This window comes from Bicyclus anynana, chromosome 16, assembly GCF_947172395.1.
Source record: "Bicyclus anynana chromosome 16, ilBicAnyn1.1, whole genome shotgun sequence".
In the NCBI taxonomy this organism is placed as follows: Eukaryota; Metazoa; Arthropoda; class Insecta; order Lepidoptera; family Nymphalidae; genus Bicyclus; species Bicyclus anynana.
In genome coordinates this window covers 8,821,460-8,844,453 of record NC_069098.1, presented here as the reverse complement: position 1 = coordinate 8,844,453, position 22,994 = coordinate 8,821,460, and the positions used below count along the sequence as shown (strand labels likewise).

The window sequence follows — 22,994 nt, the reverse complement described above, 5'->3', positions numbered from 1 at the left end:
ATACTCACCATCTGCTGACAGACATATTCTTCATGCCCACACTAAGCAATTTATTATCAATTATACCACAAAACAACATGAAGAGCAGCGTGACGGTGTTCACGTTGCTGAACAAAAAACTGACAATTGGTACATAAAATATCAATTTCGTATTATGTCTACTAACATACATCAAAGTTAGTCAATTAACTTGTAGAACTATATAAGTATCTACCGTATTATGTATTTTATGTTGGTACGACATTATAACCAATTTGAAAAAATAGGTTTTCAATTCGGAGCCTATGTCCTGTATTTGTTATTCAAAAAGCTTACGTCAAAAACTTGTCTCTAGAAAAATTAGTCCCAATTAAAATTTTCCGCCGTGAAGTACGGTGGCAGGGCTGACTACGGTGAACCTACATTATAATTGCTAAGCCCAGAGTGAATGAATTAAAGCCAATACACACGAGCGGAACTAGACTAACGCCGGATGTATGACTGCCAAAGACGAGGCCATCGAATTCGTACGTTATCCTTATTTAACGGTGATACCAATATTCTTATGAGATCCATTGTTTTTATTCATAGTACCCCATCAGCTCCTCATCCTCATCATGATGTAATGCCACACAGTACCGTGTTGACTCTCAAGACTCTGAAAAAAAAAACCCCATCAGCCAGAATCCTTTTAAGCCGATGGCAGAGATTCTGCTCAATACTGTGGCCAGTGGTTTCCATATAGTTTTACTATATAATCCTATAGTAAAACCCGAGCATTAAAACCTAACGGGTGAGGCCTATCCGCTTGATCCGCGGCAAGCCGACCAACACATAAGAATGTCATCTCGACTGCAAACAGCTAGCATCAGCGCCTTTGCTTTGTTTATGGCAACGTACGATCGTGTGTACGAGCCCTTAGGCATTCAAATTCACATACCGGGGGTGTTTTAGCTCAAATAGTGCACCTCTCATGTTTAATTGGCTAAAAAGAGTAGCAAAAACAAGTAAAACACGTTTAAGGGGCCATAATTATTGAGTTTGTGCACGAATTTGATGAACGTGATGCAGATTTTTTGTTTTATTAATGTGCACGGTTTTCTGAAATTTTGTTTTTTTATTTTTATTGAACTTTTTAAATAGCAAAAATATGAAAGCCTTAAATAATATGTAGTTTTTAATAATACATATTTAGGGCCCAGTCCACGCCTGGTGGGTGGCGTGAAGGTAAAATTTTGGGGTTAGGTAAATATTCTTGCTGAATAGCTCTTCTCTTCTTTCTCCTCTCCTCTCTTTCCTTTCGTTTCCTTTTCTTGCCTTTCTGTCTGTTCTATCTTTTGTTTTCTTTTCTTGCCTTTTCTCTATTATCTCTTTTCTTTTCTTGCCTTTTCTTTCTTTCTGTCCACTATTTTCTTTTTTTCTGTTCTTTCTTTTCTTTTTTTAAGTTTACTTTTCTTTATCTCTGTTCTTTTTTTTTCTTTCTCTCTGTTCTCTTTTTTGAAGTTCTCTTCGCGGTTATAGGTACATTAACTATTGTTAAAACGTAAAATGTAATGATAAATAAATGGGGATGAAAGCTTACACTAATAATAACTAGCAGATAAAGTCGCGGGCGTCTACTAGTATATAATACATGCGAATGTAAGTTTGTTTCTTTGTTAAGCTATCACGCCTAAATAACTTTATTTTATTAGTGGAAAGCTATATTATCAGGGAATAATGTAGGCTATATTTTATGCCCCTGTACCCACGGGTGAAATTGCTGAAGTGTTCGCTAGTTAGGTACTTTATAAAAAAGTTTATCGGCAAATATCTAGATAATAAATTAGGGTTCTCTAAAATTCCCGGCTGACTTTTAAAACAGCAGACTTTCAATACCGTGATTGATGGAGCCGCCATCTAATTGGACAAGGACGTCTGTATAAAAACTCCTCCGGGAGTTTTAAATGGCCGACCTAATTGCTAAGCCAGTGTCATTTGTTTTTTAAAGAAAAATACAGAAGCTACTGATCAGTTTGAAGGCGGTGCTAACCCGGTGATGTATTAATGCGTTAAATATATTGTCGTGTCTACCTCTGATGACAGTAATACCTATCTAGGTGGAAGGTCTCGTCAATAGAAATTAATCAAGCTCAATAACAAGGTTGCTACTGTAAACCGTTGAGGAGTTCCATTACCTGTCATTCGTCTTCAACATCAGACCCCTTAATGATAGTCACAACCCATATAAGTGCAAAATCCACATCAATAAATTTCAAAATTCGTAATTCATTTATTTTAATTAGGCTTAATAGTTTACAAGCACTTTTGAAAGGTCAGGTATATGTCAAAATTTAATTTATCTAATGGTGGTTATAATAGACAAAAACTTAAAATTACGAGGGTTCCAAACACGCCTTGGTCCGATAAGAGAAGAATACAAGTTGAATATGCCCGATCACAGGGTAGGTACTGTAAACAATTACGGAATTCCATTAACTGACATTTTCATTTACAGACCCCCTAATGAAAGTAAAATAAAAGTTCTCATCAATAAAAAATAATCAATGTTGCTACTTTTGCAAGGTTGTTGAGGAGTTCCATTACCTGTCATTCGTCTGCATCATCAACCCCTAATGACAGTCACAACCTATCTAGGTGGAAAGTCCTTAGCTACCTTGTGATTCGTCGTTATCAACCCATATACGGCTCACTGCTGAGCTCGAGTCTCCTCTCAGAATGAGAGGGGTTAGGCCAATAGTCCACCACGCTGGCCCAATGCGGATTGGCAGACGTCACACACGCAGAGAATTAAGAAATGTTCCTCACTGGTGTGATGTTTTCCTTCACCGTTTGAGACACGTGATATTTAATTTCTTAAAATGCACACAACTGAAAAGTTGGAGGTGCATGCCCCGGACCGGATTCGAACCCACACCCTCCGGAATCGGAGGCAGAGGTCATATCCACTGGGCTATACCTTACCCATCCTTACCTTGTGATTAGAGAAACCCAATCACAAAGTAGCTACTGTAAACCGTTGAAGAGTTCCCTCGTCAATTTTACTGCTCCATCATCAGATCGACTCCAAACCTTCATTGTATTGTATTGTATTGTAAATGTAGTGCTTTAAAGTCCTTAATGAAAAACTAAAGAAACGCTGTAGTTGATCTCGATTACTCTAGGATTCCATATGGTGACAATGGGACCACCCTAGACCGATTTGACAAATAAAATTCTCAAATCGGTCTATTACTAGATTTTTTTGTTGGATTGAAAGAGTATACTCTTAGGGTGGTCCCATTGTCATTGTCATGGTGGAATCCTAGAGAAATCGAGGGCAACTATAGCGTTTCTTTAGTTTTTCATGAACTTGGCAACTCGAAAACTACTAAGTAGTAATCTAGTAACACACATACAAAAAAAATATGGATGCGAATTAAGGACTTCCTCCTTTTTTTGAAGTCGGTTAAAAAATAATGTTAAAACCCTTTCCGCGTGATATCTAAAACAGCACACTAATTAATACATATTGTGGGTGTCCTCATATTTAGGTTAACTGCACTGCCTTAACTCTCCCACTTAACTCGGAGCATCATCACATAATCTCATTAATGATAGGTTATGATACTTTATGGTCAGCCCATAAACATAATTACGCATTCAAATTACGCTCTAAACGTCCCTGCAGATTATCACCTTTGGTGTGAATAGCTTATAATGACGTGAAATTAATGCTAATTTTGATAATACAATATAGCTGTTAATCATTTCGTGATTATTTGGCACAGTTTGGAATACATTGTTTGGTAACAGAATGTTCCTAGGTTTGATACTCTTTTAGAATCTAATTGGGTTACAAACCCTAAAAAGTTCTTGTTGAAGAAGTTGTCTTGTAGAAGAAGCTGAAGTGCCAATGGGCAAGCCACATAGTTCGAAGTGCCGATGTACGTTGGGCTCCTAATGTGCTGGAATGGCGACCCCGCACCGGAAAGCGCAGTGTTGGCCGACCCCCCACTAGGTGGACCGAGGTTATCAAGGGGGTTGCAGGGAACCGCTGGATGCTGGCGGCTCGAGACCGTTGTGCTTGGAGGTCCATGCAAGAGGCCTATGTCCAGCTGTGGACGTCTATCGGCTGACATGGTAAGGTAAGGTAAGGTATATGAGTAAAACGGGATCCTATCCTAAGACTCTGCTATCCGTCCGTCCGTCTAGCCATTCAATTTACAGCGATACGACCGGTCGTATCCTTAGCTGCTTTTGTGCGTGACTATCGCGTCCCAGGCATGACGTCCGGACGTATGCTCTCTCCATCGATTTACAATATAAGGAGGAAGCCTGGAACTGGTGCCAGTGACTAAATAGTTGTGGAGTAAAATGTTAGCTTGCTTTGGACCTACGAGTACAATGCTGTCAAGGGCTTACTAGTATAGTCTGCGTCTCATGAACCGCGATAATTAGATAGTTAAAATTTTCACACATTATGTATTTGTTTTATTTGTATGTATATGTATAATGTATATTATTAAATATCACGTGTCTCAGACGGTGAAGGAAAAAATCGCGAGGAAACCTGCATACCAGAGAATTTTCACAATTCTCTGCGTGTGTAAAGTCTGCCAATCCGCATTGGGCCAGCGTGGTGGACTATGGGCCTAACCCTTCTCATTGTGAGAGGAGACTCGAGGGTTGATGATATTATTGAATGAATATTATTATTAGGTACACACCACCTACAGATTAATGTCCTGATGTTCCTAAGCCTAAGGTTGCCTGGTAGAGATCGCTACTAAGCGATAAGGCCGCCTTTTGTATTCTACTTCTTTTTACCCGACTACGTCAGAAGGAGGGTAATATTTTTATGTTTCTGTTTTATTTGTTTTCTAATTGTGGTGTACCTACAAAAAAAATAACAATAATTAATTGCAAAGTACCTAAATCCAATAGGTAGAGTAGGCACTAACCTTACTCAGCAAACGCCAGATGCATTTAAGAGCCGAAAGCAGGTGCCTAGATGTACTGTTTAAACGGCTTTGGCTACATTAAAATGATGTATGGAACCTATTGCTGCCAACAGTTTAAAATTTAAATAACATTTTGGCAATGCATAATAATTCTTATACCCATTAATCCTAAACCTACCTTTGATAACAAATCGGTGTCCACAGGCTCGTTGGCGCAGTGATTAGCTTGTCCAGCTAAAGATCATGAGGTTCAAAGTTCGAGCCTTTGGTGGGGTAAACATTTATTCGGAGAAATGTAGTAAAACATTTATTCGTTGTGAAATTGATAGCTGGAAAGTACGTGGAAGCTCAGCTAGCCCGCTATCCTTTTCGATGGGGGCTAAAAAATTCAAATATTCAGCGGCGCGTCGCGCAGTCGCTTCGTAGTTTGGATACACTGTAATCTTTGGTTTGGATGGCGCCGCGATGCAAGAACCAGCTCATGACTAAGGACACCGTATGGGTTCGTAACTTGTCGGGCATACTCCGACCTAATATCACGTGAGTTTTAGCCGTGTTTCATAATCAATTAATACTAAATTAACTCATTTGAAATGGCTATCCGTTTCCTCATGTTTGTTTCTAGTGAACCTATAGAAGGAGAGTATATTTCTATTCGTTAAAAAGATAAAAGTTTACGAGTACCTACGTGCATCAAGGCTTTTTTTCCCTTCGCAGTTTGCCCATAAAGGAGGGCTGTCAGCGGTCGCCATTGAAATCGGTCTCTTTTAATTTTAATGCCAATAAATTTCGTAATCCGCCAACGGAATTTATATCGGCTATTTAATGTCAATAAAAGCAAGACGCCATTGGTTTTTGCCTCACCGCGGATAAATGTCTCACGGCTCATTTTACATACAAAGGTAATGTGGCAATGATCGTATTATGAGAGGATGAATAGCCAAAGCCTTTGAAAGGGTATCCACTACAACATTATATCGAGAATAATCGTCAGCTAGGATTGCAAATCAGTCGGTGATATCTATAGGATTATAGTATCGATGTATATGTGCTATGAGACGTGATAGCCCAGTGGATATGACCTCTGTCTCCGATTCCGGAGGGTATGGGTTCAATCCTGTCCGGGGCATGCAACTCCAACTTTTCAGTTGTGTGCATTTTAAGAAATTAAATATCACGTGTCTCAAACGGTGAAGGAAAACATCGTGAGGAAACCTGCATACCGGAGAATTATCTTAATTCTCTGTGTGTGTGAAGTCTGCCAATCCGCATTGGGCCAGCGTGGTGGACTATTGGCCTTACCCCTCTCATTCTGAAAGGAGACTCGAGCTCAGCTCATCATGGGTTGATGACGACGATTTAAAACCCGGACGAAGCCAGGGCAGGCCGCTAGTAAAAACTGAAACACACGTATTACAAACGTATATACAAACGTATTTGAACTGAATCTACCTATAGATAGTCGAGGTTAATATCACCGGAGACACGATATGAAACTTTCAAGAATAAAAGGGTATGATCTTTTTTGAACTGAAACGCTAAATGGCATTTCTATTGAGCAAATGGGGACATCGTGCCGCTTTGTAGTCAGTTCGCTGCAGTGAAAGAGCTGGATTCGATATCGAATGAAGCAGCTAACTGCGATGAATGCGTTATGAGCAGATACTTACCTAGCCTTTTATGAAGCGAGAATATACCTATACCTACTTATTGGAGAGTTTCCAGTGTATTGCCTTTGTTTGGGCATTAAAGTTTAAAGAAATAGGTATACTAACAGTAGCCTGTCAATATATTTAAAACAGCATAATTTATGTAAGACAAAATATTAATTTGTACAAACGAAAAGGAGATTTAAACCCACGTCTTAATAGACACATAAGTTACTTATTTCTGCATATCGTCTCCAAAGAGTAAAAAAATCTTTTGTAGGTTTGGGTGTACTTTTCTATAAAAATATCCCCAAGCCCTTGATGGACCTGCCAATGCATAGCTTTAAGCAATGTATTAAAAAATATTTACTTAATCGAGGGTTACTACACCATTGATGAGTTCCTTAATGATAAAGATGCTTGGAGGCCGTTGCACCTTCACACAGGAAGTAAAACTATAAGAAATTGTAATGTTGTCATCAACAAATTGTAAAAATTAACTACTTATAGAAACTTATACAACACGTACAACATACATACCTACCCACTTTTTTTTACTCTACAAGTTAACCCCATGATTGCCAACGTGTCTGATAGTATGTGTTGTAAGATGGTAGGATTAACGTTAAATGTTTTTTACAAGCTTCCCACCAGACTAGACCGGCGTCAATTAAAAAAATATAAAATCTGTAATTGATCCAAGCTTCGAATCAAACCCAGGACTTGTCAGTTGAAAGTCCAAGCACTACCTATTAACAAGACTTAGGTACCAAAGTCTCATATCTATGAGGATCTGTAATAGTAGGACATCCGGCTTGAGAAATATATAGGTACACTTATCTGTTATTTAATTGGGATAAGAAATAAATGATAGAAAATATCCACATCGACAAATTGCGCATAGGTTGCCTAGTTAAATTGCAGCCGAACAGTACCAGTGCGGTAGTTAAATGATTTTTTTTAATCTCCTTGCCTCATTGGTTAGTTAAAAATACTTATTATACTTAATTAAACACCAGTATACAGGGGGCTCGGGAGTATTTCCCATAACTTCAAAGTATTAACGATACCACTTATAGGAACCAAACAGCATAACAAATATTTTATTGAGTACAAAAAATAAAAAAAAAGATATGTTTTCATACAAAGTAATTCAAATAATATTAACTATCCAGTGACACACAACTTAAAGTAACAAAGTGACAACGTTGCATTTTAAAATATAAATGCGTCATTGGTTTAAGTATGCGTTTAAGGGACACATTTAAAGATCTGTTTTCAAAAGAAGTATTATTTACCCCGAAGATATTCATTTTAGAATGTTCCACGTTCCTTAGACATTTTTAATTAATTTTCCGTAAAGAATATAACCCTAGAGTTATGGGAAATACTCCCGAGCACCCTGTAGAATATACTCAAAGAATTGAAAAAGTAAAGGTTGCCTGCTTTCACATTGCAACTGCGGGGTTGCCAGATACAAAACAAAAAAGTATTTACATAGGTACACTCATCAGTTATTTAGTCGTCTAATATTGCATGTGAAAGCTTATTTTATGCTTAATTTAACTGTAGGTATTAGGTTGCCTTTGATCGAGTCCATGGTTTCCTAGATTTTGTATGCAAAATGTGTTAAGCCTAAATTTAACTAGGCAACCTACTTGCAATGTGTCACTGTGAACGTTATCTATCATTTATTACATAGCACTAATGTATAACAGATGATGATTCATTCATTCATATATGTATAAGTATTTCTAATGCCGGATCATAGACCATAAGCATTATATAGTTTCCCCGCCTGCTGGACTATTGTATACAACGACATTATATTGTACCTAATTGTATAGCAACTTCGTTCGTAACACTCCCGATGTTGCGCGCGGGCCGGGGGGCGTTTAGCGATGAATGAAAAACCCACGACTGATGCACGTCACTTCCCTGTACGCACGATTTCACACCCACGCAGTCTTTTCCCTTGTCGCCCGCATATCATGGGAGTGTTATCATCGAACCTGCCAGACTCATTTATCCAAATGACCTTTGTATAAAACAATATCCAAAAAAGATCCATTTAAAAATTGTATAAAAAAAAATAATGACGGATATCAAATACACGACGTAAAAATGTCAATAGATTTAATGTAATTTCGTCTAATCTCGTAATACCTACCTAAACAAAAAATATCAAAATTCCTGTGAATATCAGAACATAAATTTATACATACCTCATACCAACGTTCGGAAAATGAAATTTCGATGTGGCGATTGCTTCAAACCGGACGTGCAGAGACTTGGCCAATTTAAACCGATAGATGACTATGGATGTTATTCTGAAAGCTACGTGAAGTGCTTTTGGGGTCTATGTGACCAACAGAAAAGCAGTCAAACATTCATTACTAAATCGAAAGACATAGGTAACGTTTTTCAGTCCTGTGTTAGTCCTGTACTGATTTTAGTCACTTTTGAATCAATGCAAACTCTGTTTGCCTTTTAAAGACTCTATATTCAGTGGCGTGCACAAGGTCTTTAAATAGGGTAAGCACTATATTAAAAATTGTACGAACCGTGAATTTCTTCTCCAATCCAGGTTTGCAATGAGCAGTCAGAGTTGGTATAGGTAGGTGCATTTTTGCATTTATGAAGTGCACACTACTGACTACAAGTATGTTATGATAATGTGTCTAACTGTCAGGTATTATTAATAATAAGTAATAAGTAATAAATTATGTATCTTCTGTATGATTTGAAACATGAAGTGACAGTGAATTTTCGTTGTAACGATCATTTAGCATGGTTATTTCAATCAAATGACATTTGGTAACGTCATTGGTTAAGTAAAACTTGGCTAAAAGGCGCTGTTGAATTTGAGAGCATTCACTTGTAATGAGCATTTGTGCGAATGTTACATCACAGAAAAACACGAGAACATTTTAACGAGCATTCTATCAAACATTCTGGCGATTTGCTTAAAATGGAAAAATCTAATAGAGCTAGATAGAGAGTTCACGAGAATTATCAAGAGGTTTGTAGCAATAATTTTCTCTATGCTTAGCTCGACTCATTGTTCAGTTTGACAAATATAAAAATGCTCAGTGTTCTGTTACAATTGAATGCTCAAGTCTATCAGCACCTTTAAACATCTTTTACAGTTCTCACCAAAAACTCATCTCTTAACATGTATAAACATAGCCGGACTATTATCTGCACAGTTCAGCATGTTGCAGCTGCAAAGACAACTATTTATTAGACGAAAACTTTGCAGAATGTAATTATATTTTTTTTACAGTGATAACAAACCAACCAATCAGACACAAGTTCATAACACCAGCAGCGATTAACAACGTGATTTTAACTGTGAAATGAAACCAATTGTACAATTCCTCATCATGTATTACTGTTACTATCAAGCAAACTTTTCTGATTCTGTTTCAACACCTGTCTAACATTAATATTTATTCTTGACTCTTCAACATAACTATTAAACTTGCTCCATTCTTTATCTTCTATATTTTTTTTCATTCCTAATATTAGCTCGGTTTCATCTACAAACTTAAAATTGACTCCTTTCTCTATAATACTTGTTGAGCCTTCATTCCACGGTTGTTTGGATGCTGGTAATATTTTTGGTACTGCATGATAGCATAGCCTAGTTTCTTTGGACATAACCAGTATGTCTCCACTGTTGAGCAGGATGGCTGATGGTTTTATTGACTTGTTGTGACCGCCTACTAGAAATATTGCAGATTGGCCAAAGCTGAAATGACAAGAGATATTTGTTTAGCCAAATTGTACTAAGATATCTTATTATTTATATTTCCTATAATTATTAAAATTTGAATATATTTTTTAAAATAAATCAGTTACAAACCGAAACCGAAACCAAAGCCCCTGGATACTCGAAACTGTTTTGTTTGGAAGTTATGTAATGTAATGTTTATAAAACGAATAAATTTCATTTTCAATTCATTTTCATTTTTCAAGTTTCAATTTCAATTCATTTTCATTTTCAAGCAAGAGCCCTATGTTCAGCAGTGGATGTCCTTGGGTGTTAATGATGATGATGATGAAACCAAAACATTTTAACTTTTATTTAAATACTTAATATGCATTTCATTGGTTGTCCTATGGCATCCTTATACTAGCTGATGCCGCACGGTCGACCAACAGTGTGCTTTCTAGTGCTAGTTAAAATACATACCTAAATGAAAACAATGGTGCCTCCAAATCACATTCTGAGTAATCTATGTGTGCCGACAGAGTGGAGCCCATATGATAATAATTAACTATGGCAGCTTCTGATCTGAAGTCTCTGTAGCCAAGACGGTTTGCTACAACATCACATAGCTCAGAGAGCTCTGAAGGAAAAGCATTTTTATTTTCTTCATTGTACACCTGTAAAATAATATTATTTACAATGTTTAGTGTAGCAAGGAAAATTGCAGTATTTGCAAAGGATTTGTTCCTTAATTTTATTACACACACATAATACATTTTTTGTAATTCCTGTGCTTACATTGTACTCAATACTACGTAGATATATTTATATATTATTCCACTTTATAATATAGATTACGATTTATTATATATTCATGAAGACAATACTTAAATAGGCTTATTATAAAAATATATTAAACTTATTTTTTGTAATATTTTATATTATTTTATGGATGTTCACAACTTTTAAGATAGCCAAAGATTTTTAAAATTTTCCTATTTCAATGAAGCTAAAACCTTATGTTGATGGAAGTTGGGGTCCCAAGGTGCTGGAATGGCAACCCCGCGCCAGAAAGCGCCGTGTTTATCAATTCCCCACCAGGTGGACCGAGGATATCAAGTGGGTTGCAGGGAGCCGCTGATGCTGGTGGCTCGAGACTGTTGTACTTGAAGGTCCATGCAAGAGGCCTATGTTATCGGCTGATGATGATGATTATGGATGATGATGAAAACTCATCGACAAACTCAACTCAATCTGTCTAATTTAGATTTTAGAATTGAATAATAAATTACTTTGACGAAAACATTGTTTTGAAACATTGACATTTTACTTTTGTATCCCAGTTGTGGTGATAGCCCAGTGTTGTCCAACGCAACTTTTTCTGCAGTTTCTTATCACACTGATTACCTTCCAAACATTCCTGCCACCAATCCTCGATATGCCTTTCTATATCGATATTAGTTTTATTGGGTTTTCTTGGATATTCTTCTAAACAATTCCTGATCCAATATTTTTGCCCTGAGCTTGTGAATGGGTCTCTTATTAATATTAATCCAGGATGTCTCTTGAACTCAAACATCTTCCATGTTTTCGTGTTCTGTAAACCCAAATTACTTGCTCTAGCATCCTCAGACGTATTTTGGTTTGGCATCATGCTAACCTCATCATTACATTCAGACTGTAAAACTTGTTCGAGAGAGGGTTGAGGTTTATTTGATTTGTAGTATTTAAATATTGTCATAAAACTGTCTTCTTCATCCTGGGGAAAGTTTCTCTTCATTGTAAAATGTAATCTGTATACAATTAAAAATGTAAAATGTAAATCACGTCAAAGTAAAATCTTAAATTCCTAAAAAAATAATGTAATTTGATTTGACAATGACAAACAGTAGTGCACAGATCACTATAGACTAGAAACGGTAGTGTCATAAGTCAGTTGTCAATGTCAGTTGTCAATGTCATTCTGTCAATGTTACTTGTTGCACAATAATTGTCACATTCAGTGTGACACACTACACAGACATAATTAACATTAAAATTACTGAAAGTAACGTGGACAGACGTGGACTCTATACTACTTATTGAAATTACCTAAAAATTAAATTTTAACAAATTAAGAATTAAAAGAATAACAAAATCTAAATTTTAAATAAATAAAGTACAAACACTAAAATACGAGATAATTCTTTTGGTACCTATCGTCATAGATGTAATAAGAAGTCCAGACACCTAAACTAAAAAGTGACGCACCCCAATTCTGCCAGTTCGCTTATACGTACCTAAACACCGAAACGCACACAGGTGCACTTATGAAGACAGACCGACCGCTAACAATTTTTCTTATCTGATACACTTCATACACATATATATGTATGCAGTGTGTTACGGTACTTCAGTTGTTTGACAAAAAGATCTTTTGTTCTGATTGTGGTGCCGTAGGCTCATTAGGACCTCAGCGGCGTCACCAGGGTTTTGTTTACGTAGTATCATAATATAAATCTGTGGTTTTGGGTAAGCGCAGAAACATTGCCTCATCGCCTACAGATGGACCCGAGCGCAGAAGTAAATGGGCAGAACGAATCTCTTAGGACATTTGCTATTAGATTCGAACATAATAAAGAGCTATTCTAGAAGGGTGTTTTGGCCTAAACCCACGTCCGGGTGACGTCAGATATCGCGGACCTCGTCTTCTCTGTGTAGTATGTGTTTGTGTAGCCTGCGAATTGTTGTCGGTCGCTATAGGTACCGTCTACCTATTTTATAAGTCTATGTTTGAAACGGCCATAGAACGGGCAGTCAATAAGTTCTTTGGTATAATCTGTGTTATGTCACAGATATCAAATCGGAAACCTACCACAGAGACATCCTTATAGACGTCCAACAGCTGATGACAGTCAGGCCCTCCCAACCGTAGAACAAAAAATGAGAATCCTCCATCCTTTACTAACAAAAGAGAGAGATATCTCCATCCTTCTCCTTGTTATGGGCTGTAGTAGGTGGTGGCCATGCCTATCTCTTTCACCTGTACACTTAAATAAACTTGCACACTGTTACAATTCTAAGTATCGAAAAACTGATGTGATTGGTCAAATTTACACAAAGAAAAATAATAGCTTTTATGAATGAAAGAGAAATGTGTTTATACCACGTGTGTAAGATTGTTTTGAATTTGTTGCCTCGTGCCTGCGCCGCCATTGTAATTTTACTGCGAAAGATTGGTTTTGACTTTTCAATAATTGAAATCATTGAAATTCGCATGAGCGCCGCTGGAATTACTAATAATAAGGATAAATCTTTCTTGTTAATTAATTATCTTCACTATTTAAATAAATTTTGATTAATAAAAAGATATACAATGTAGTTCGATTCGTGCTTGGTTATTGATAAAAGTAATTTTGTTTTAAATGTGTTATTCCCAAGTGTAAAACGCGATCAAATTACGTGCTGTACCTTTTACTGATAGTGATAACACTAGATGGGAGGCATGGTTCATCAATTGTCCAATATTACGGAAATATACTCGTAGGCAGTTAGAAAACGTTAAAATTTGTGAAAACCACTTTCTACCCAGGTATGTAATTATCATAGATTGACAAAGGATGCTATTCCTACTTTAAATTTAGAAATTACACTATCTACTCCTAATCAACCCCTTCAATGTGATCCAAATACTATTTCACCACCATCTGTAATTTCAAAATTTCTAGATTTTTTTCCATTCATTGTAATGAATTCCTGTACAAAAGTTGACCATATTCCATCTACTTTTACATTACATACAGACAGACATCTTAAAACCCATTAAATTTCAGAGAGTCAGTCTGACAGTGGTAAAGAACAGTTTTCAATATTGTCTCCGGTCAATGTTATTGAAAATTCCAATTTACAAACTGATGTTGAGTCTACTTTACAGACTTCAACTGCGAGTCAAGCTGATTCCATACCTGCTAATTGTGAGTCTGCTTTAGAAAACATACCAGTGCACGTTAGGTCATATAACAGACTCAAGTCATGTAGAAAGCTAGATTTTGTTCATAGAGTTCCGGAAGATAAGTTTGAAACTCTTCGTAAGAAAAATTCACGTCAAGCAAATCAAAGTATCCCCTGTTAAGTCATTTTGAAAAGGTATTAGTAGACTCACAATTAAGATTATCTGGTGTTAAATTCAGAGGTGCTAGATATATCTACCAATGATGAAAAAATTTTTGCACTTTCCTTATCTAGAATTAGTCCAAAATGTTATACTTTCATACAGGTGTTATTCAAGGTTTTGAGGATATAGGAGGTGGTGTCAGAACAAATAATGTTGCTGATTAAGTTTTAGTTTTTATGCAGTGTGGGATATTTTCTTCTTGGAAACTACCTTTAGCTTTTTATTTTGCCGAGATGGAATTAAAACTTTAAATTTAAAAAATATTCTTAAAGAACTTCTTGATGCCATATTTAAATCAGGATATGGAGTGAGATGTACTGTCTCAGATCAAGGGTCTGCTAATGTTGCAGCAATAAATTCATTAATATCTGAGATTTACTTATTAACCGTAATAATAGTAATGATCCTGATAATGTCTTTTATTATATATATAATAATAATAAAATATATCACATGTATGATGTACCACTGTACGTACAACGGCCAAACCTTAGTGGCCAAGTGCGGATAAGGCCCAGGAAGAAAAGAAAGAAAAAGAAAGTACCACATTTATTAAAATGTTATCGAAACAATTTTCAGAAAAAAGACCTACTTATTGGTAATCAACGTGCACAGTGGTCCATCATTGAGGAGCTCTATGCTACAGATGGTGAAGCCGGACGTGCAAGAACCACAACCCTGACGGATAAACACATTAGACCAACTTCTTATGACAAGATGAAGGCAAGTTATTTTAATCCCTTTTTAATACCTTTAAACAAGCATTCCTTGTGTATATACAAGCTGAATCTCTGAAAAAGTTCCAACAATTTAAATGAAATTTAATATGCAGGGGTTTCGGAGGTTTACTGTTAGTAGGTGCGCCAAAAAAAATTTGAACAAAGCTCACAGAGATATTCATAAAATGCACAAGTATGAGACAAATATTTTAGCATTCCATGGATTCATGGTGATCCTCTCGCACCTTCTATGGTGTACAGATACAGACTAACTACATAGCCATTTTTAGTCAATTCATTTGTTATACTACAGCCTTTCTTAATGAGTACTGTTTACCAACAAATAAATTAGAAATGAATGTAGATAACACATGTCTTTTTATAACTTATTTATTTTAAATTATGTATGGTTTGTTTATAAAATGTTATATAAAATATATTTACCATATCTGATTGTTCTATGGTAATTAATCAAATTTATTTTCATTAATTTAAGAGCAAGTTAATTATAATTATTACTAGCGGACACCCGCAACTTCGTCCGTGTGAAAATCGAAACACACTTTCAACCCTTTCGCCACTTCTATGTATATTTTCATATGTTTTATATTACACCATCACACTTCACGAAGACTTTGTGTGTAAGTGTGTAAGTATGTTGTTGTATGATGATGAAGATTAAGGACAGTTAATGGAATTCCTCAACAGTTTTAAGTAGCTACTTTGTGATTGGGTTTGATTAATTTGTATTGATGAGGAGTTTTCACCTAGATGGGTTGTGACTGTCATTAGGGGTCTGGTTAGGAATACGAAAGACACTTAACGGAACTCTTCAACGATTTACAGTAGCTACCTTTTGTTAGGAATTTAAGTTGTGTAATCATGTCATCTCTTTTTATTTTTATTTATTTATTTTATAACAATATTTATATTAGATATAATAACATCACCATTAGGTAATGACCAGGATTTCTCTCTGGGGCACGCAGGTCTGAGTCTGACACCACCAAGTGTCTCCTGCTACTAAAATTTCTCTTAACAAGTTCAGTGCCACATCACACGACGTCGCGTGAAACGGCCTTTTACGCTGAGGCCGGTAACGCGACGTCGCGTGTCAAACTTGATATTCGTGTTTCTACACCTACTAAAATTGTCAGTTCACCAGAAAACATGTAGAAGTACGTCATTTTATTTGGACGGTGTTAAGCTGTTATGAAACGGCCTTTTACGCTGAGGCCGGTAACGCGACGTCGCGTGTCAAACTTGATATTCGTGTTTCTACACCTACTAAAATTGTCAGTTTACCAGGAAACATGTTGAAGTACGTCATTTTATTTGGACGGTGTTAAGCTGTTATGTATCAAGCCACAAAATGTGTGAAATTGAACTTTGAATGCAGTTTAGTTCAAAATTTCATAAAGAGCACCACCGTATTATTATAATAATATTGTCATCTATACTTGTTCATATTTTGGTTACATTGGTACATTATTGCAATCTAATCAGATGGTTATATAATTCACAATCAAACTATTGTATTTAGCGTTTATGTGATATACTGCATTGGGTGTAAAGGAAAATAATCTATTGCGCTATTCCTATTTTTGCCTTAATGTATTATCCCTCCTTGATACCTACACATAATTTGTTTTTAAATACAACCGACTTTAAAACTTTAACGTACCCACGCAACTAAAAAGGGAAAAATAACATTATAATAATTTCTACCTATTGATCACTTTGAAGTCGGTGTCAAGCCTGTGATCTATTAATTCAAGGATTTAAAGTAAAGATTTTTGTCTCAGACATTCTTTTTGTCATTCATGTGGTTTTTTCATAAACGAAAAAAACGAACGAAGTGATTCATAGGTAGAAAATATTATAATGTTATTTTTCAGTTTCGTGGGAACGTTAAAGTTTTGAAGTCGAATCTACTCAGCATTAGAATTAAAATCTATGAGTTAAATCAAGATCAATAAATACTCTGTGAATCTTTACTTTCTAAACATACTAATATTATACAGGTAAAGTTTGTGGGATTGTAAGGGTTAATCTCTGGATCTACTTAACCGATATTCAAAATTCTTTTAACACTATAAAGCCTCGTTATTTGTGAGTGTTAAATGCTATAATTTATCTCCGTATTCTCACGGGAACGGGAATTACGCGGGTGAAACCGCGGGGCTAGTCTATACTAATATTGTAAAAAGGTAAAATTTGTGAGGTTTAAGAGGGTAGACTCTGGATCTACTGAACTGAATTTAAATATTCTGTTAATAATAGAAAACTACATTATTTATTAGTATTATAAGCTATATTTTATCCCCATACCCCGAGGAGAAAACCGCAGAGCGTCTGCTAAAAAATGTTTGAGGAATTGTAAGGGGTTATCTCTGGATCTACTAAACCGATTTTGAATATTTTTTTACCAATAAAAAGCTACGTCATTTGCGAGTGTCGTAGGCTATTCTATCCACATATTCTCTCGGAAACGGGAACTACGCGAGTAAAACCGCGGGGCGTCTTTTAAAATATTATAATGAGGTAAAGGTATTGTAGGGGTAATCTCTGGATGTACAGCACCGATTTTGAAAAATTTTTATACCACTAGAAAGCCACGTTATCTGTGAGTGCCTTAAACTATATATTCTCCTCATACTCTTAAGGAAACGGGCATTACATGACTGAAACCGCGGGGCCTCTACTAAAATACTATAAAAAGGTAAAGTTTTGGGTATTGTAGGGGGTAATCGCTTGATCTACTACACCGATTATGAAAATTATTTTAACATACTAGAAAGCTCCATTATTTGTTAGTTTTACAGGCTTCATATTCCCACGGAAAAGAGAATTACGCGGGTGAACCTGCGAGACGTCGGCTAATGATGAATATATCACCCCTATTTTCTCACCCTTAGGGTAGTAACTTTTTTTTTAAACTAATATGAGACTAATTTTGAAGTCATATCTTATAAAAGAAAAAATATTAAAATCTGACTATAATATAAAAAGTTATTTGTGGGTTTACTTTACAATAAATGGGTAGGTATACATTCAATTAAGGTTAGATTTTTTTTCGTATTTGAAATTTATATGGGACCTAATTCGAAATATATTTTTTTTCATTATATTTCCTTTCTAACAACAAAATTATCAAAACGGACTGCTCAGGATTGTGATGTTTGGAAGTCCCTACAAAAGGCCTATGTCCTACAGTGGACGTCCATCGGCTGATATGATGATGACGATAATGATAAATTTGGAAAAAAATCCAACTCTATGGTTAGGAAAACAGGGGATGATTGAGTGTATACCCATTAATTGTAAAGTAAAACTACGCAGAACTTTCTTATAGTGAAGTAGATTTTGATTTTTGATTTGGCTAGGCATTTCACCCAAGCACATAAAACGCGCTGCCTTGGCCCACGCGCCTAATTATACCCCGGCCTTCGGCCGGGGGTTTGTGGTAGGGCCTCCGACCGTGGCCGCCGCATTATACCCAAGCACATAAAAAGCGCAAAATCCAGCCGCGCACCGAATAGCTCAAAGCAAAAGCGGGACCGGAGCGGAAAAATAGCTCACAACGCGTTCTGGTCACAATAAAACATCAAATGTCGGTCTGTCTGTCTGTCTGTGTGTATGATCGTTATAGGAACAAAAACTGCTCAACGGATTTTAACGAAACTTGGTACAATTATTCTTCATACTCCTGGATATAGTATACTTTTCATCACACTACGATCAATAGGAGCAGAGTAGTGAAGGGTAAACGTATGTAGGGAAAACGGGAGAAGTTACTCCCGTTTTCGTAAGAAGAGGTTTAAGGGCGGACGAAGTCGCGGCCATCCGCTAGTCTTCTAAAATAGTAGATTGTTATACAAGGGGCTAAAAAGACCCATTATATACGAGGTATTTTTAGGGCCCGAGACGTAAGGCGAGGTCCGCCTAAGTAGAAACCGAGTTTATAATGGGTTTAGCCCCATGTGTTACACTCTGCTTTTCACTACGATTGCGAGAAAATAAAATAGTACATGTTCAATGATTTATTTTAATTGAAAATTAAATGTACAAAGTCTACAATTTTGGATATTAAGGACAATGCTTTTACCCGGTAACATAATTTCCGACTACTGTGAAGATGATTCGACTTTGATGGTAACAGATTGAAGATTTCATCCATCTCCAAATTAAGATCACCATTCTCACTAGATGAAAACAACAATAACAATTATTGTTGAAAAATATGTAAGTTACGGTCACAAATTTACAATGAATTTCTGTAAAAAATCAAGTGTGTATTATTCACGCCAATTGTTTTTTAAATTCCCGCTTTTTAATTTTATTTTTTTCACATGAGAAAAAGGCAAAGGTATTACACCGTAAAGGATGTCCCATGTCTTCAAATCTCGCTATATTCGCAACTCAATAAAAATGAAATAAAAAAATAAACGCAGTCCACAGACAAGAACGGTGCATTTTATTCCAATTTAAAGTTTTTTATTTATTTTTCAAAACAATCGGGGCCTTACCTATAATGAATATTATATTTTCGAATAAAACCTCCTCCGTTTTAAAGTAGGCTAGTACTTAGCTAGTACTCGTAACAGACAAGAATTAAAAAATCAAAATTACTTTAGCCCCTAGAGGCTAATATGCTTGTTTAGCCCCGCTGTGGAGTGGTAATATGACAGTGTTTTTGAGCAAGAGTAGTGAAAAATACTTTATTAAAGTTTATTTTTTACTAATAGTAATGTGGCAATACGTTAAAAACACGAATCACGCGTCTTCGCGTGATGAATATATATTTAAAAATGTATAACCTTATGTATTATTTTACCGAAGATTCAATATAAAAGTATTATTAGAACAAAAAAATGCAAATTAACGGCTTTTTAAGCAACTTAAAAAAAAGGAGGAGGTTCTCAATTCGACACTTGTTTTTTCTTAACCAATTTTAAAAATTCTTTTTTGTTAAAAGATTATAGTTCCAGATTGGTTCCATTAAATTTTTATGACAATCGGTTCAGTAATTTTGTGTTGAAATGAAAATAACGAATTTTCCCGTACTGTGGCGCTTTCGTTCACTATGCTAAGACACACTAAAGACAGAAAAATAAAATCTTTGTAACAAAAAACTTTAACCGACTAAAAATAAAAACGCGTTGGTATAATTAGGCGCGTGGGCCAAGGCAGCGCGTTTTATGTGCTTGGGTGAAATGCCTAGCCAAATCAAAAATCAAAATCTACTTCACTATAAGAAAGTTCTGCGTAGTTTTACTTTACAATTAATGGGTATACACTCAATCATCCCCTGTTTTCCTAACCATAGAGTTGGATTTTTTTCCAAATTTATCATCATCGTCATCATCATATCAGCCGATGGAATCAGAAACGATGCTAGTGGCAGTTTGATACCGTGACGGTCGCGTTAGCGTAAATGCGAATTTATGAGGAATTGAAACAGCGCCATCTATAGGTACTACTGCACTGTTTCAATTCCATATAAATTAGCATTTACGTTATCATTTTGAAGGCAGTACCAACACAGTAATTCAGTAACTTAAGCCGATTAAATCATATCAATCAAGTTTTAGGATTTAAAAGAAACGGCTTTGATTATTATGTCACTCACTTGCCACCGCCTTCAAAGTAATCTGAAGGTAGCACATACTATGTTATTTTTCGCTTTTAAGTTTTTTTTTGTTATTTTGAAGTCGTTTTGTTAAAAAGATTTTATTAATTTAATTAATGTTGGCCATTTAGGTAATTCCAAGATTTTGGTTTGGCAATGAGGCAGAACTTGAACCTAGTACCTCGTGATCCGCACGGGCTAAGCACTGGACCAACGAGACAATAACTATTATGTTATTCATACTATTGTACAGTGTTAAATGTTCAATTTTTAACCAAATTTCATTTTACATTACAGGTCAACCATGCAGAAGTATTCAGCAACACAGTCTACATCTCTCTATCGATGTATTTGATGACATGCGAACGATTTAGAATGGACCATAATTATAGTGTCCCACCTATTAACATTGATAATGGCTTTTTCACTGCTGAAATAATATTATTCATGAACAATTTGTTTGATAGCCTTAATGGTGGTGGTCATAAAAGTACCAGTTTACGTAATGCTTTATCTTTAGAATCAGATCACTTTCAGTTTTGGAATGAAGCAGTGAAAAAACTACAATCAATGAAATTTGATGCTAGAGGCTCAAGAAAAATGAGGCCAATTTCATTACGTAACTTTTGTCACGATATAAAAACCGTAAAGATTTTAAAAACATTTCAGGCGTTAACTTCTTGAGTCTTCAGCAATTAAACCAGGATCCCCTGGAATTTTTTTCACAAATCAGAGGTCATGGTGGCTCTAATACACACCCAGATTGTCACAATTTTATTTCGTCATTTAAGACATTGTTAATTAATGATATGACATCTGATAGTTCTATATATGCAAATTGTTCTCGCGATAAAGATAAAATGCTTGGTTCTCTCAGGAGTTTAATTAATAGACCAAAAATAGATATTCAATGTATTGATTACACATCTCAACATCAAAATTTAGATTTCATAGATACTTATATTCCTTCCGAAAACGTTTTTCAAATTCAAGGTGTGTTTTTGCAGGTGCAATTTGCAGATATTTATTTTCAAAACTAGATAGTGCAGACTGCCAAAGTTGTAAAAATGCACTATTGTCTGATGTAAATGAACCATTTCACTCTTTAATTGAATCCAGAGAATATAATGCAAGTACCAGAATTTTTTATCATCCGTCTCGTAATCTTTTGAGTCTTGTATGACAATGTATTTATTTAATTGAAGAAATATAGCCAAAAATTTGTAACGTTTACATTTACACAGATTTAATTAACGTATTTAAAAGTCGGCTCGATACTTCTTTCTTATCTTGTGACAAGCATAAATTGGATTTTTTTAACGCTTTTTGGTTGTTTGTCATTAGAATGCAAGTCAGACAATGGTGTATTAATTTTAATAGGAAGATGCACAATGTAGATACTAGAAAGAAAGGAAAGGAAATGGAAGATATGCTTAAAAATAAAGTAAGTTAAGGTGCTAGCTATAGATCTACACACCACCAAAGTCAGTAATTTTTTCATACCGTATGTTTATATTCATATTTTCTTAACTTGGAATTTAAATTAAAGATTATTTTTCATGCTATTTATCAGTCTTTCAAATTTCCATTTTGAATTCTTTCAAACTATTACTTTTGTAAGAGTAAGTTATTAGGTATTTGTATTCTATTATTATATTTATTTTTTGATAGACTATTATTATAGATTTTTGTTTGTTAAGAGTTAACTCAAAAACTTACACTACTGATTTTAGAAATCCACTCTTTACTAGAAAGCTACATCTGTAACATATACAGGTTGCTCGGGAGTATTTCCCATAACTTCAAGGTGTCGACGAGTCCACATAAAGGAACCGAACTGCATAACTAATATTTTTTTAACTAATAAATAAAATCTTTTTATATCTTCAAACATTAAAATACGTAAAACTTGGCTACGTCATAATTATAAATATGTATTAATGTACGTCATTATATAAATTTATTATTATGTATTAATTTTCGTTAAAGAGTAACCCCAGAGTTATAGGAAATACTGCCAAGCACCCATTATAATCAAAACTACTATTCCGGTAAAACCATGGTCAAGTCTGCTAGTAATATACATATAATTAAGTATAAGTCCTAACAAATCTGTGCCTCCTGTGATATCCTGTCCTTGTTGTACTTTTAATTAGAAATCTTGCCCTTTGTATTACATTCTAATGTATATTGTAAAAAAATTG

General features: G+C 35.4%; 1 protein-coding gene and 2 long non-coding RNA genes across 3 annotated transcripts; 2 read left to right on the top strand and 1 right to left on the bottom strand.

The window, feature by feature from the left end:
• Positions 1 to 8,770: 8,770 nt before the first annotated feature.
• Positions 8,771 to 10,068, top strand: LOC128198845 (uncharacterized). Its single transcript, XR_008251561.1, has 2 exons — positions 8,771 to 8,985; positions 9,858 to 10,068. It is a non-coding gene; the product is annotated as an uncharacterized LOC128198845 (long non-coding RNA).
• On the bottom strand, positions 9,941 to 12,170 carry LOC112044022 (nucleic acid dioxygenase ALKBH1). Its single transcript, XM_024079739.2, has 3 exons — positions 11,617 to 12,170; positions 10,770 to 10,963; positions 9,941 to 10,325 (listed from the first exon to the last, which is right to left on the bottom strand). Exons 1-3 carry the CDS (start codon positions 12,064 to 12,066, stop codon positions 9,956 to 9,958), a joined length of 1,014 nt encoding a protein of 337 aa, XP_023935507.2. The 5' UTR covers positions 12,067 to 12,170; the 3' UTR covers positions 9,941 to 9,955.
• Positions 12,171 to 13,183: 1,013 nt separating this feature from the next.
• On the top strand, positions 13,184 to 15,161 carry LOC112053627 (uncharacterized). The gene is made up of 2 exons (XR_008251560.1): positions 13,184 to 13,857; positions 15,019 to 15,161. It is a non-coding gene; the product is annotated as an uncharacterized LOC112053627 (long non-coding RNA).
• Positions 15,162 to 22,994: the final 7,833 nt, after the last annotated feature.

Bases quoted from the DNA above. Each gene is read 5' to 3' on its own strand.
- LOC112044022 (XM_024079739.2), bottom strand. From the start codon at position 12,066: ATGAAGAGAAACTTTCCCCAGGATGAAGAAGACAGTTTTATGACAATA. The intron at 10,964-11,616 runs GTAAAATGTCAA...ATTATTTTACAG, and splicing joins ACCACAACTGGGATACAAAA to GTGTACAATGAAGAAAATAA. The intron at 10,326-10,769 runs GTATGTATTTTA...TTGTCATTTCAG, and splicing joins GCACCATTGTTTTCATTTAG to CTTTGGCCAATCTGCAATAT.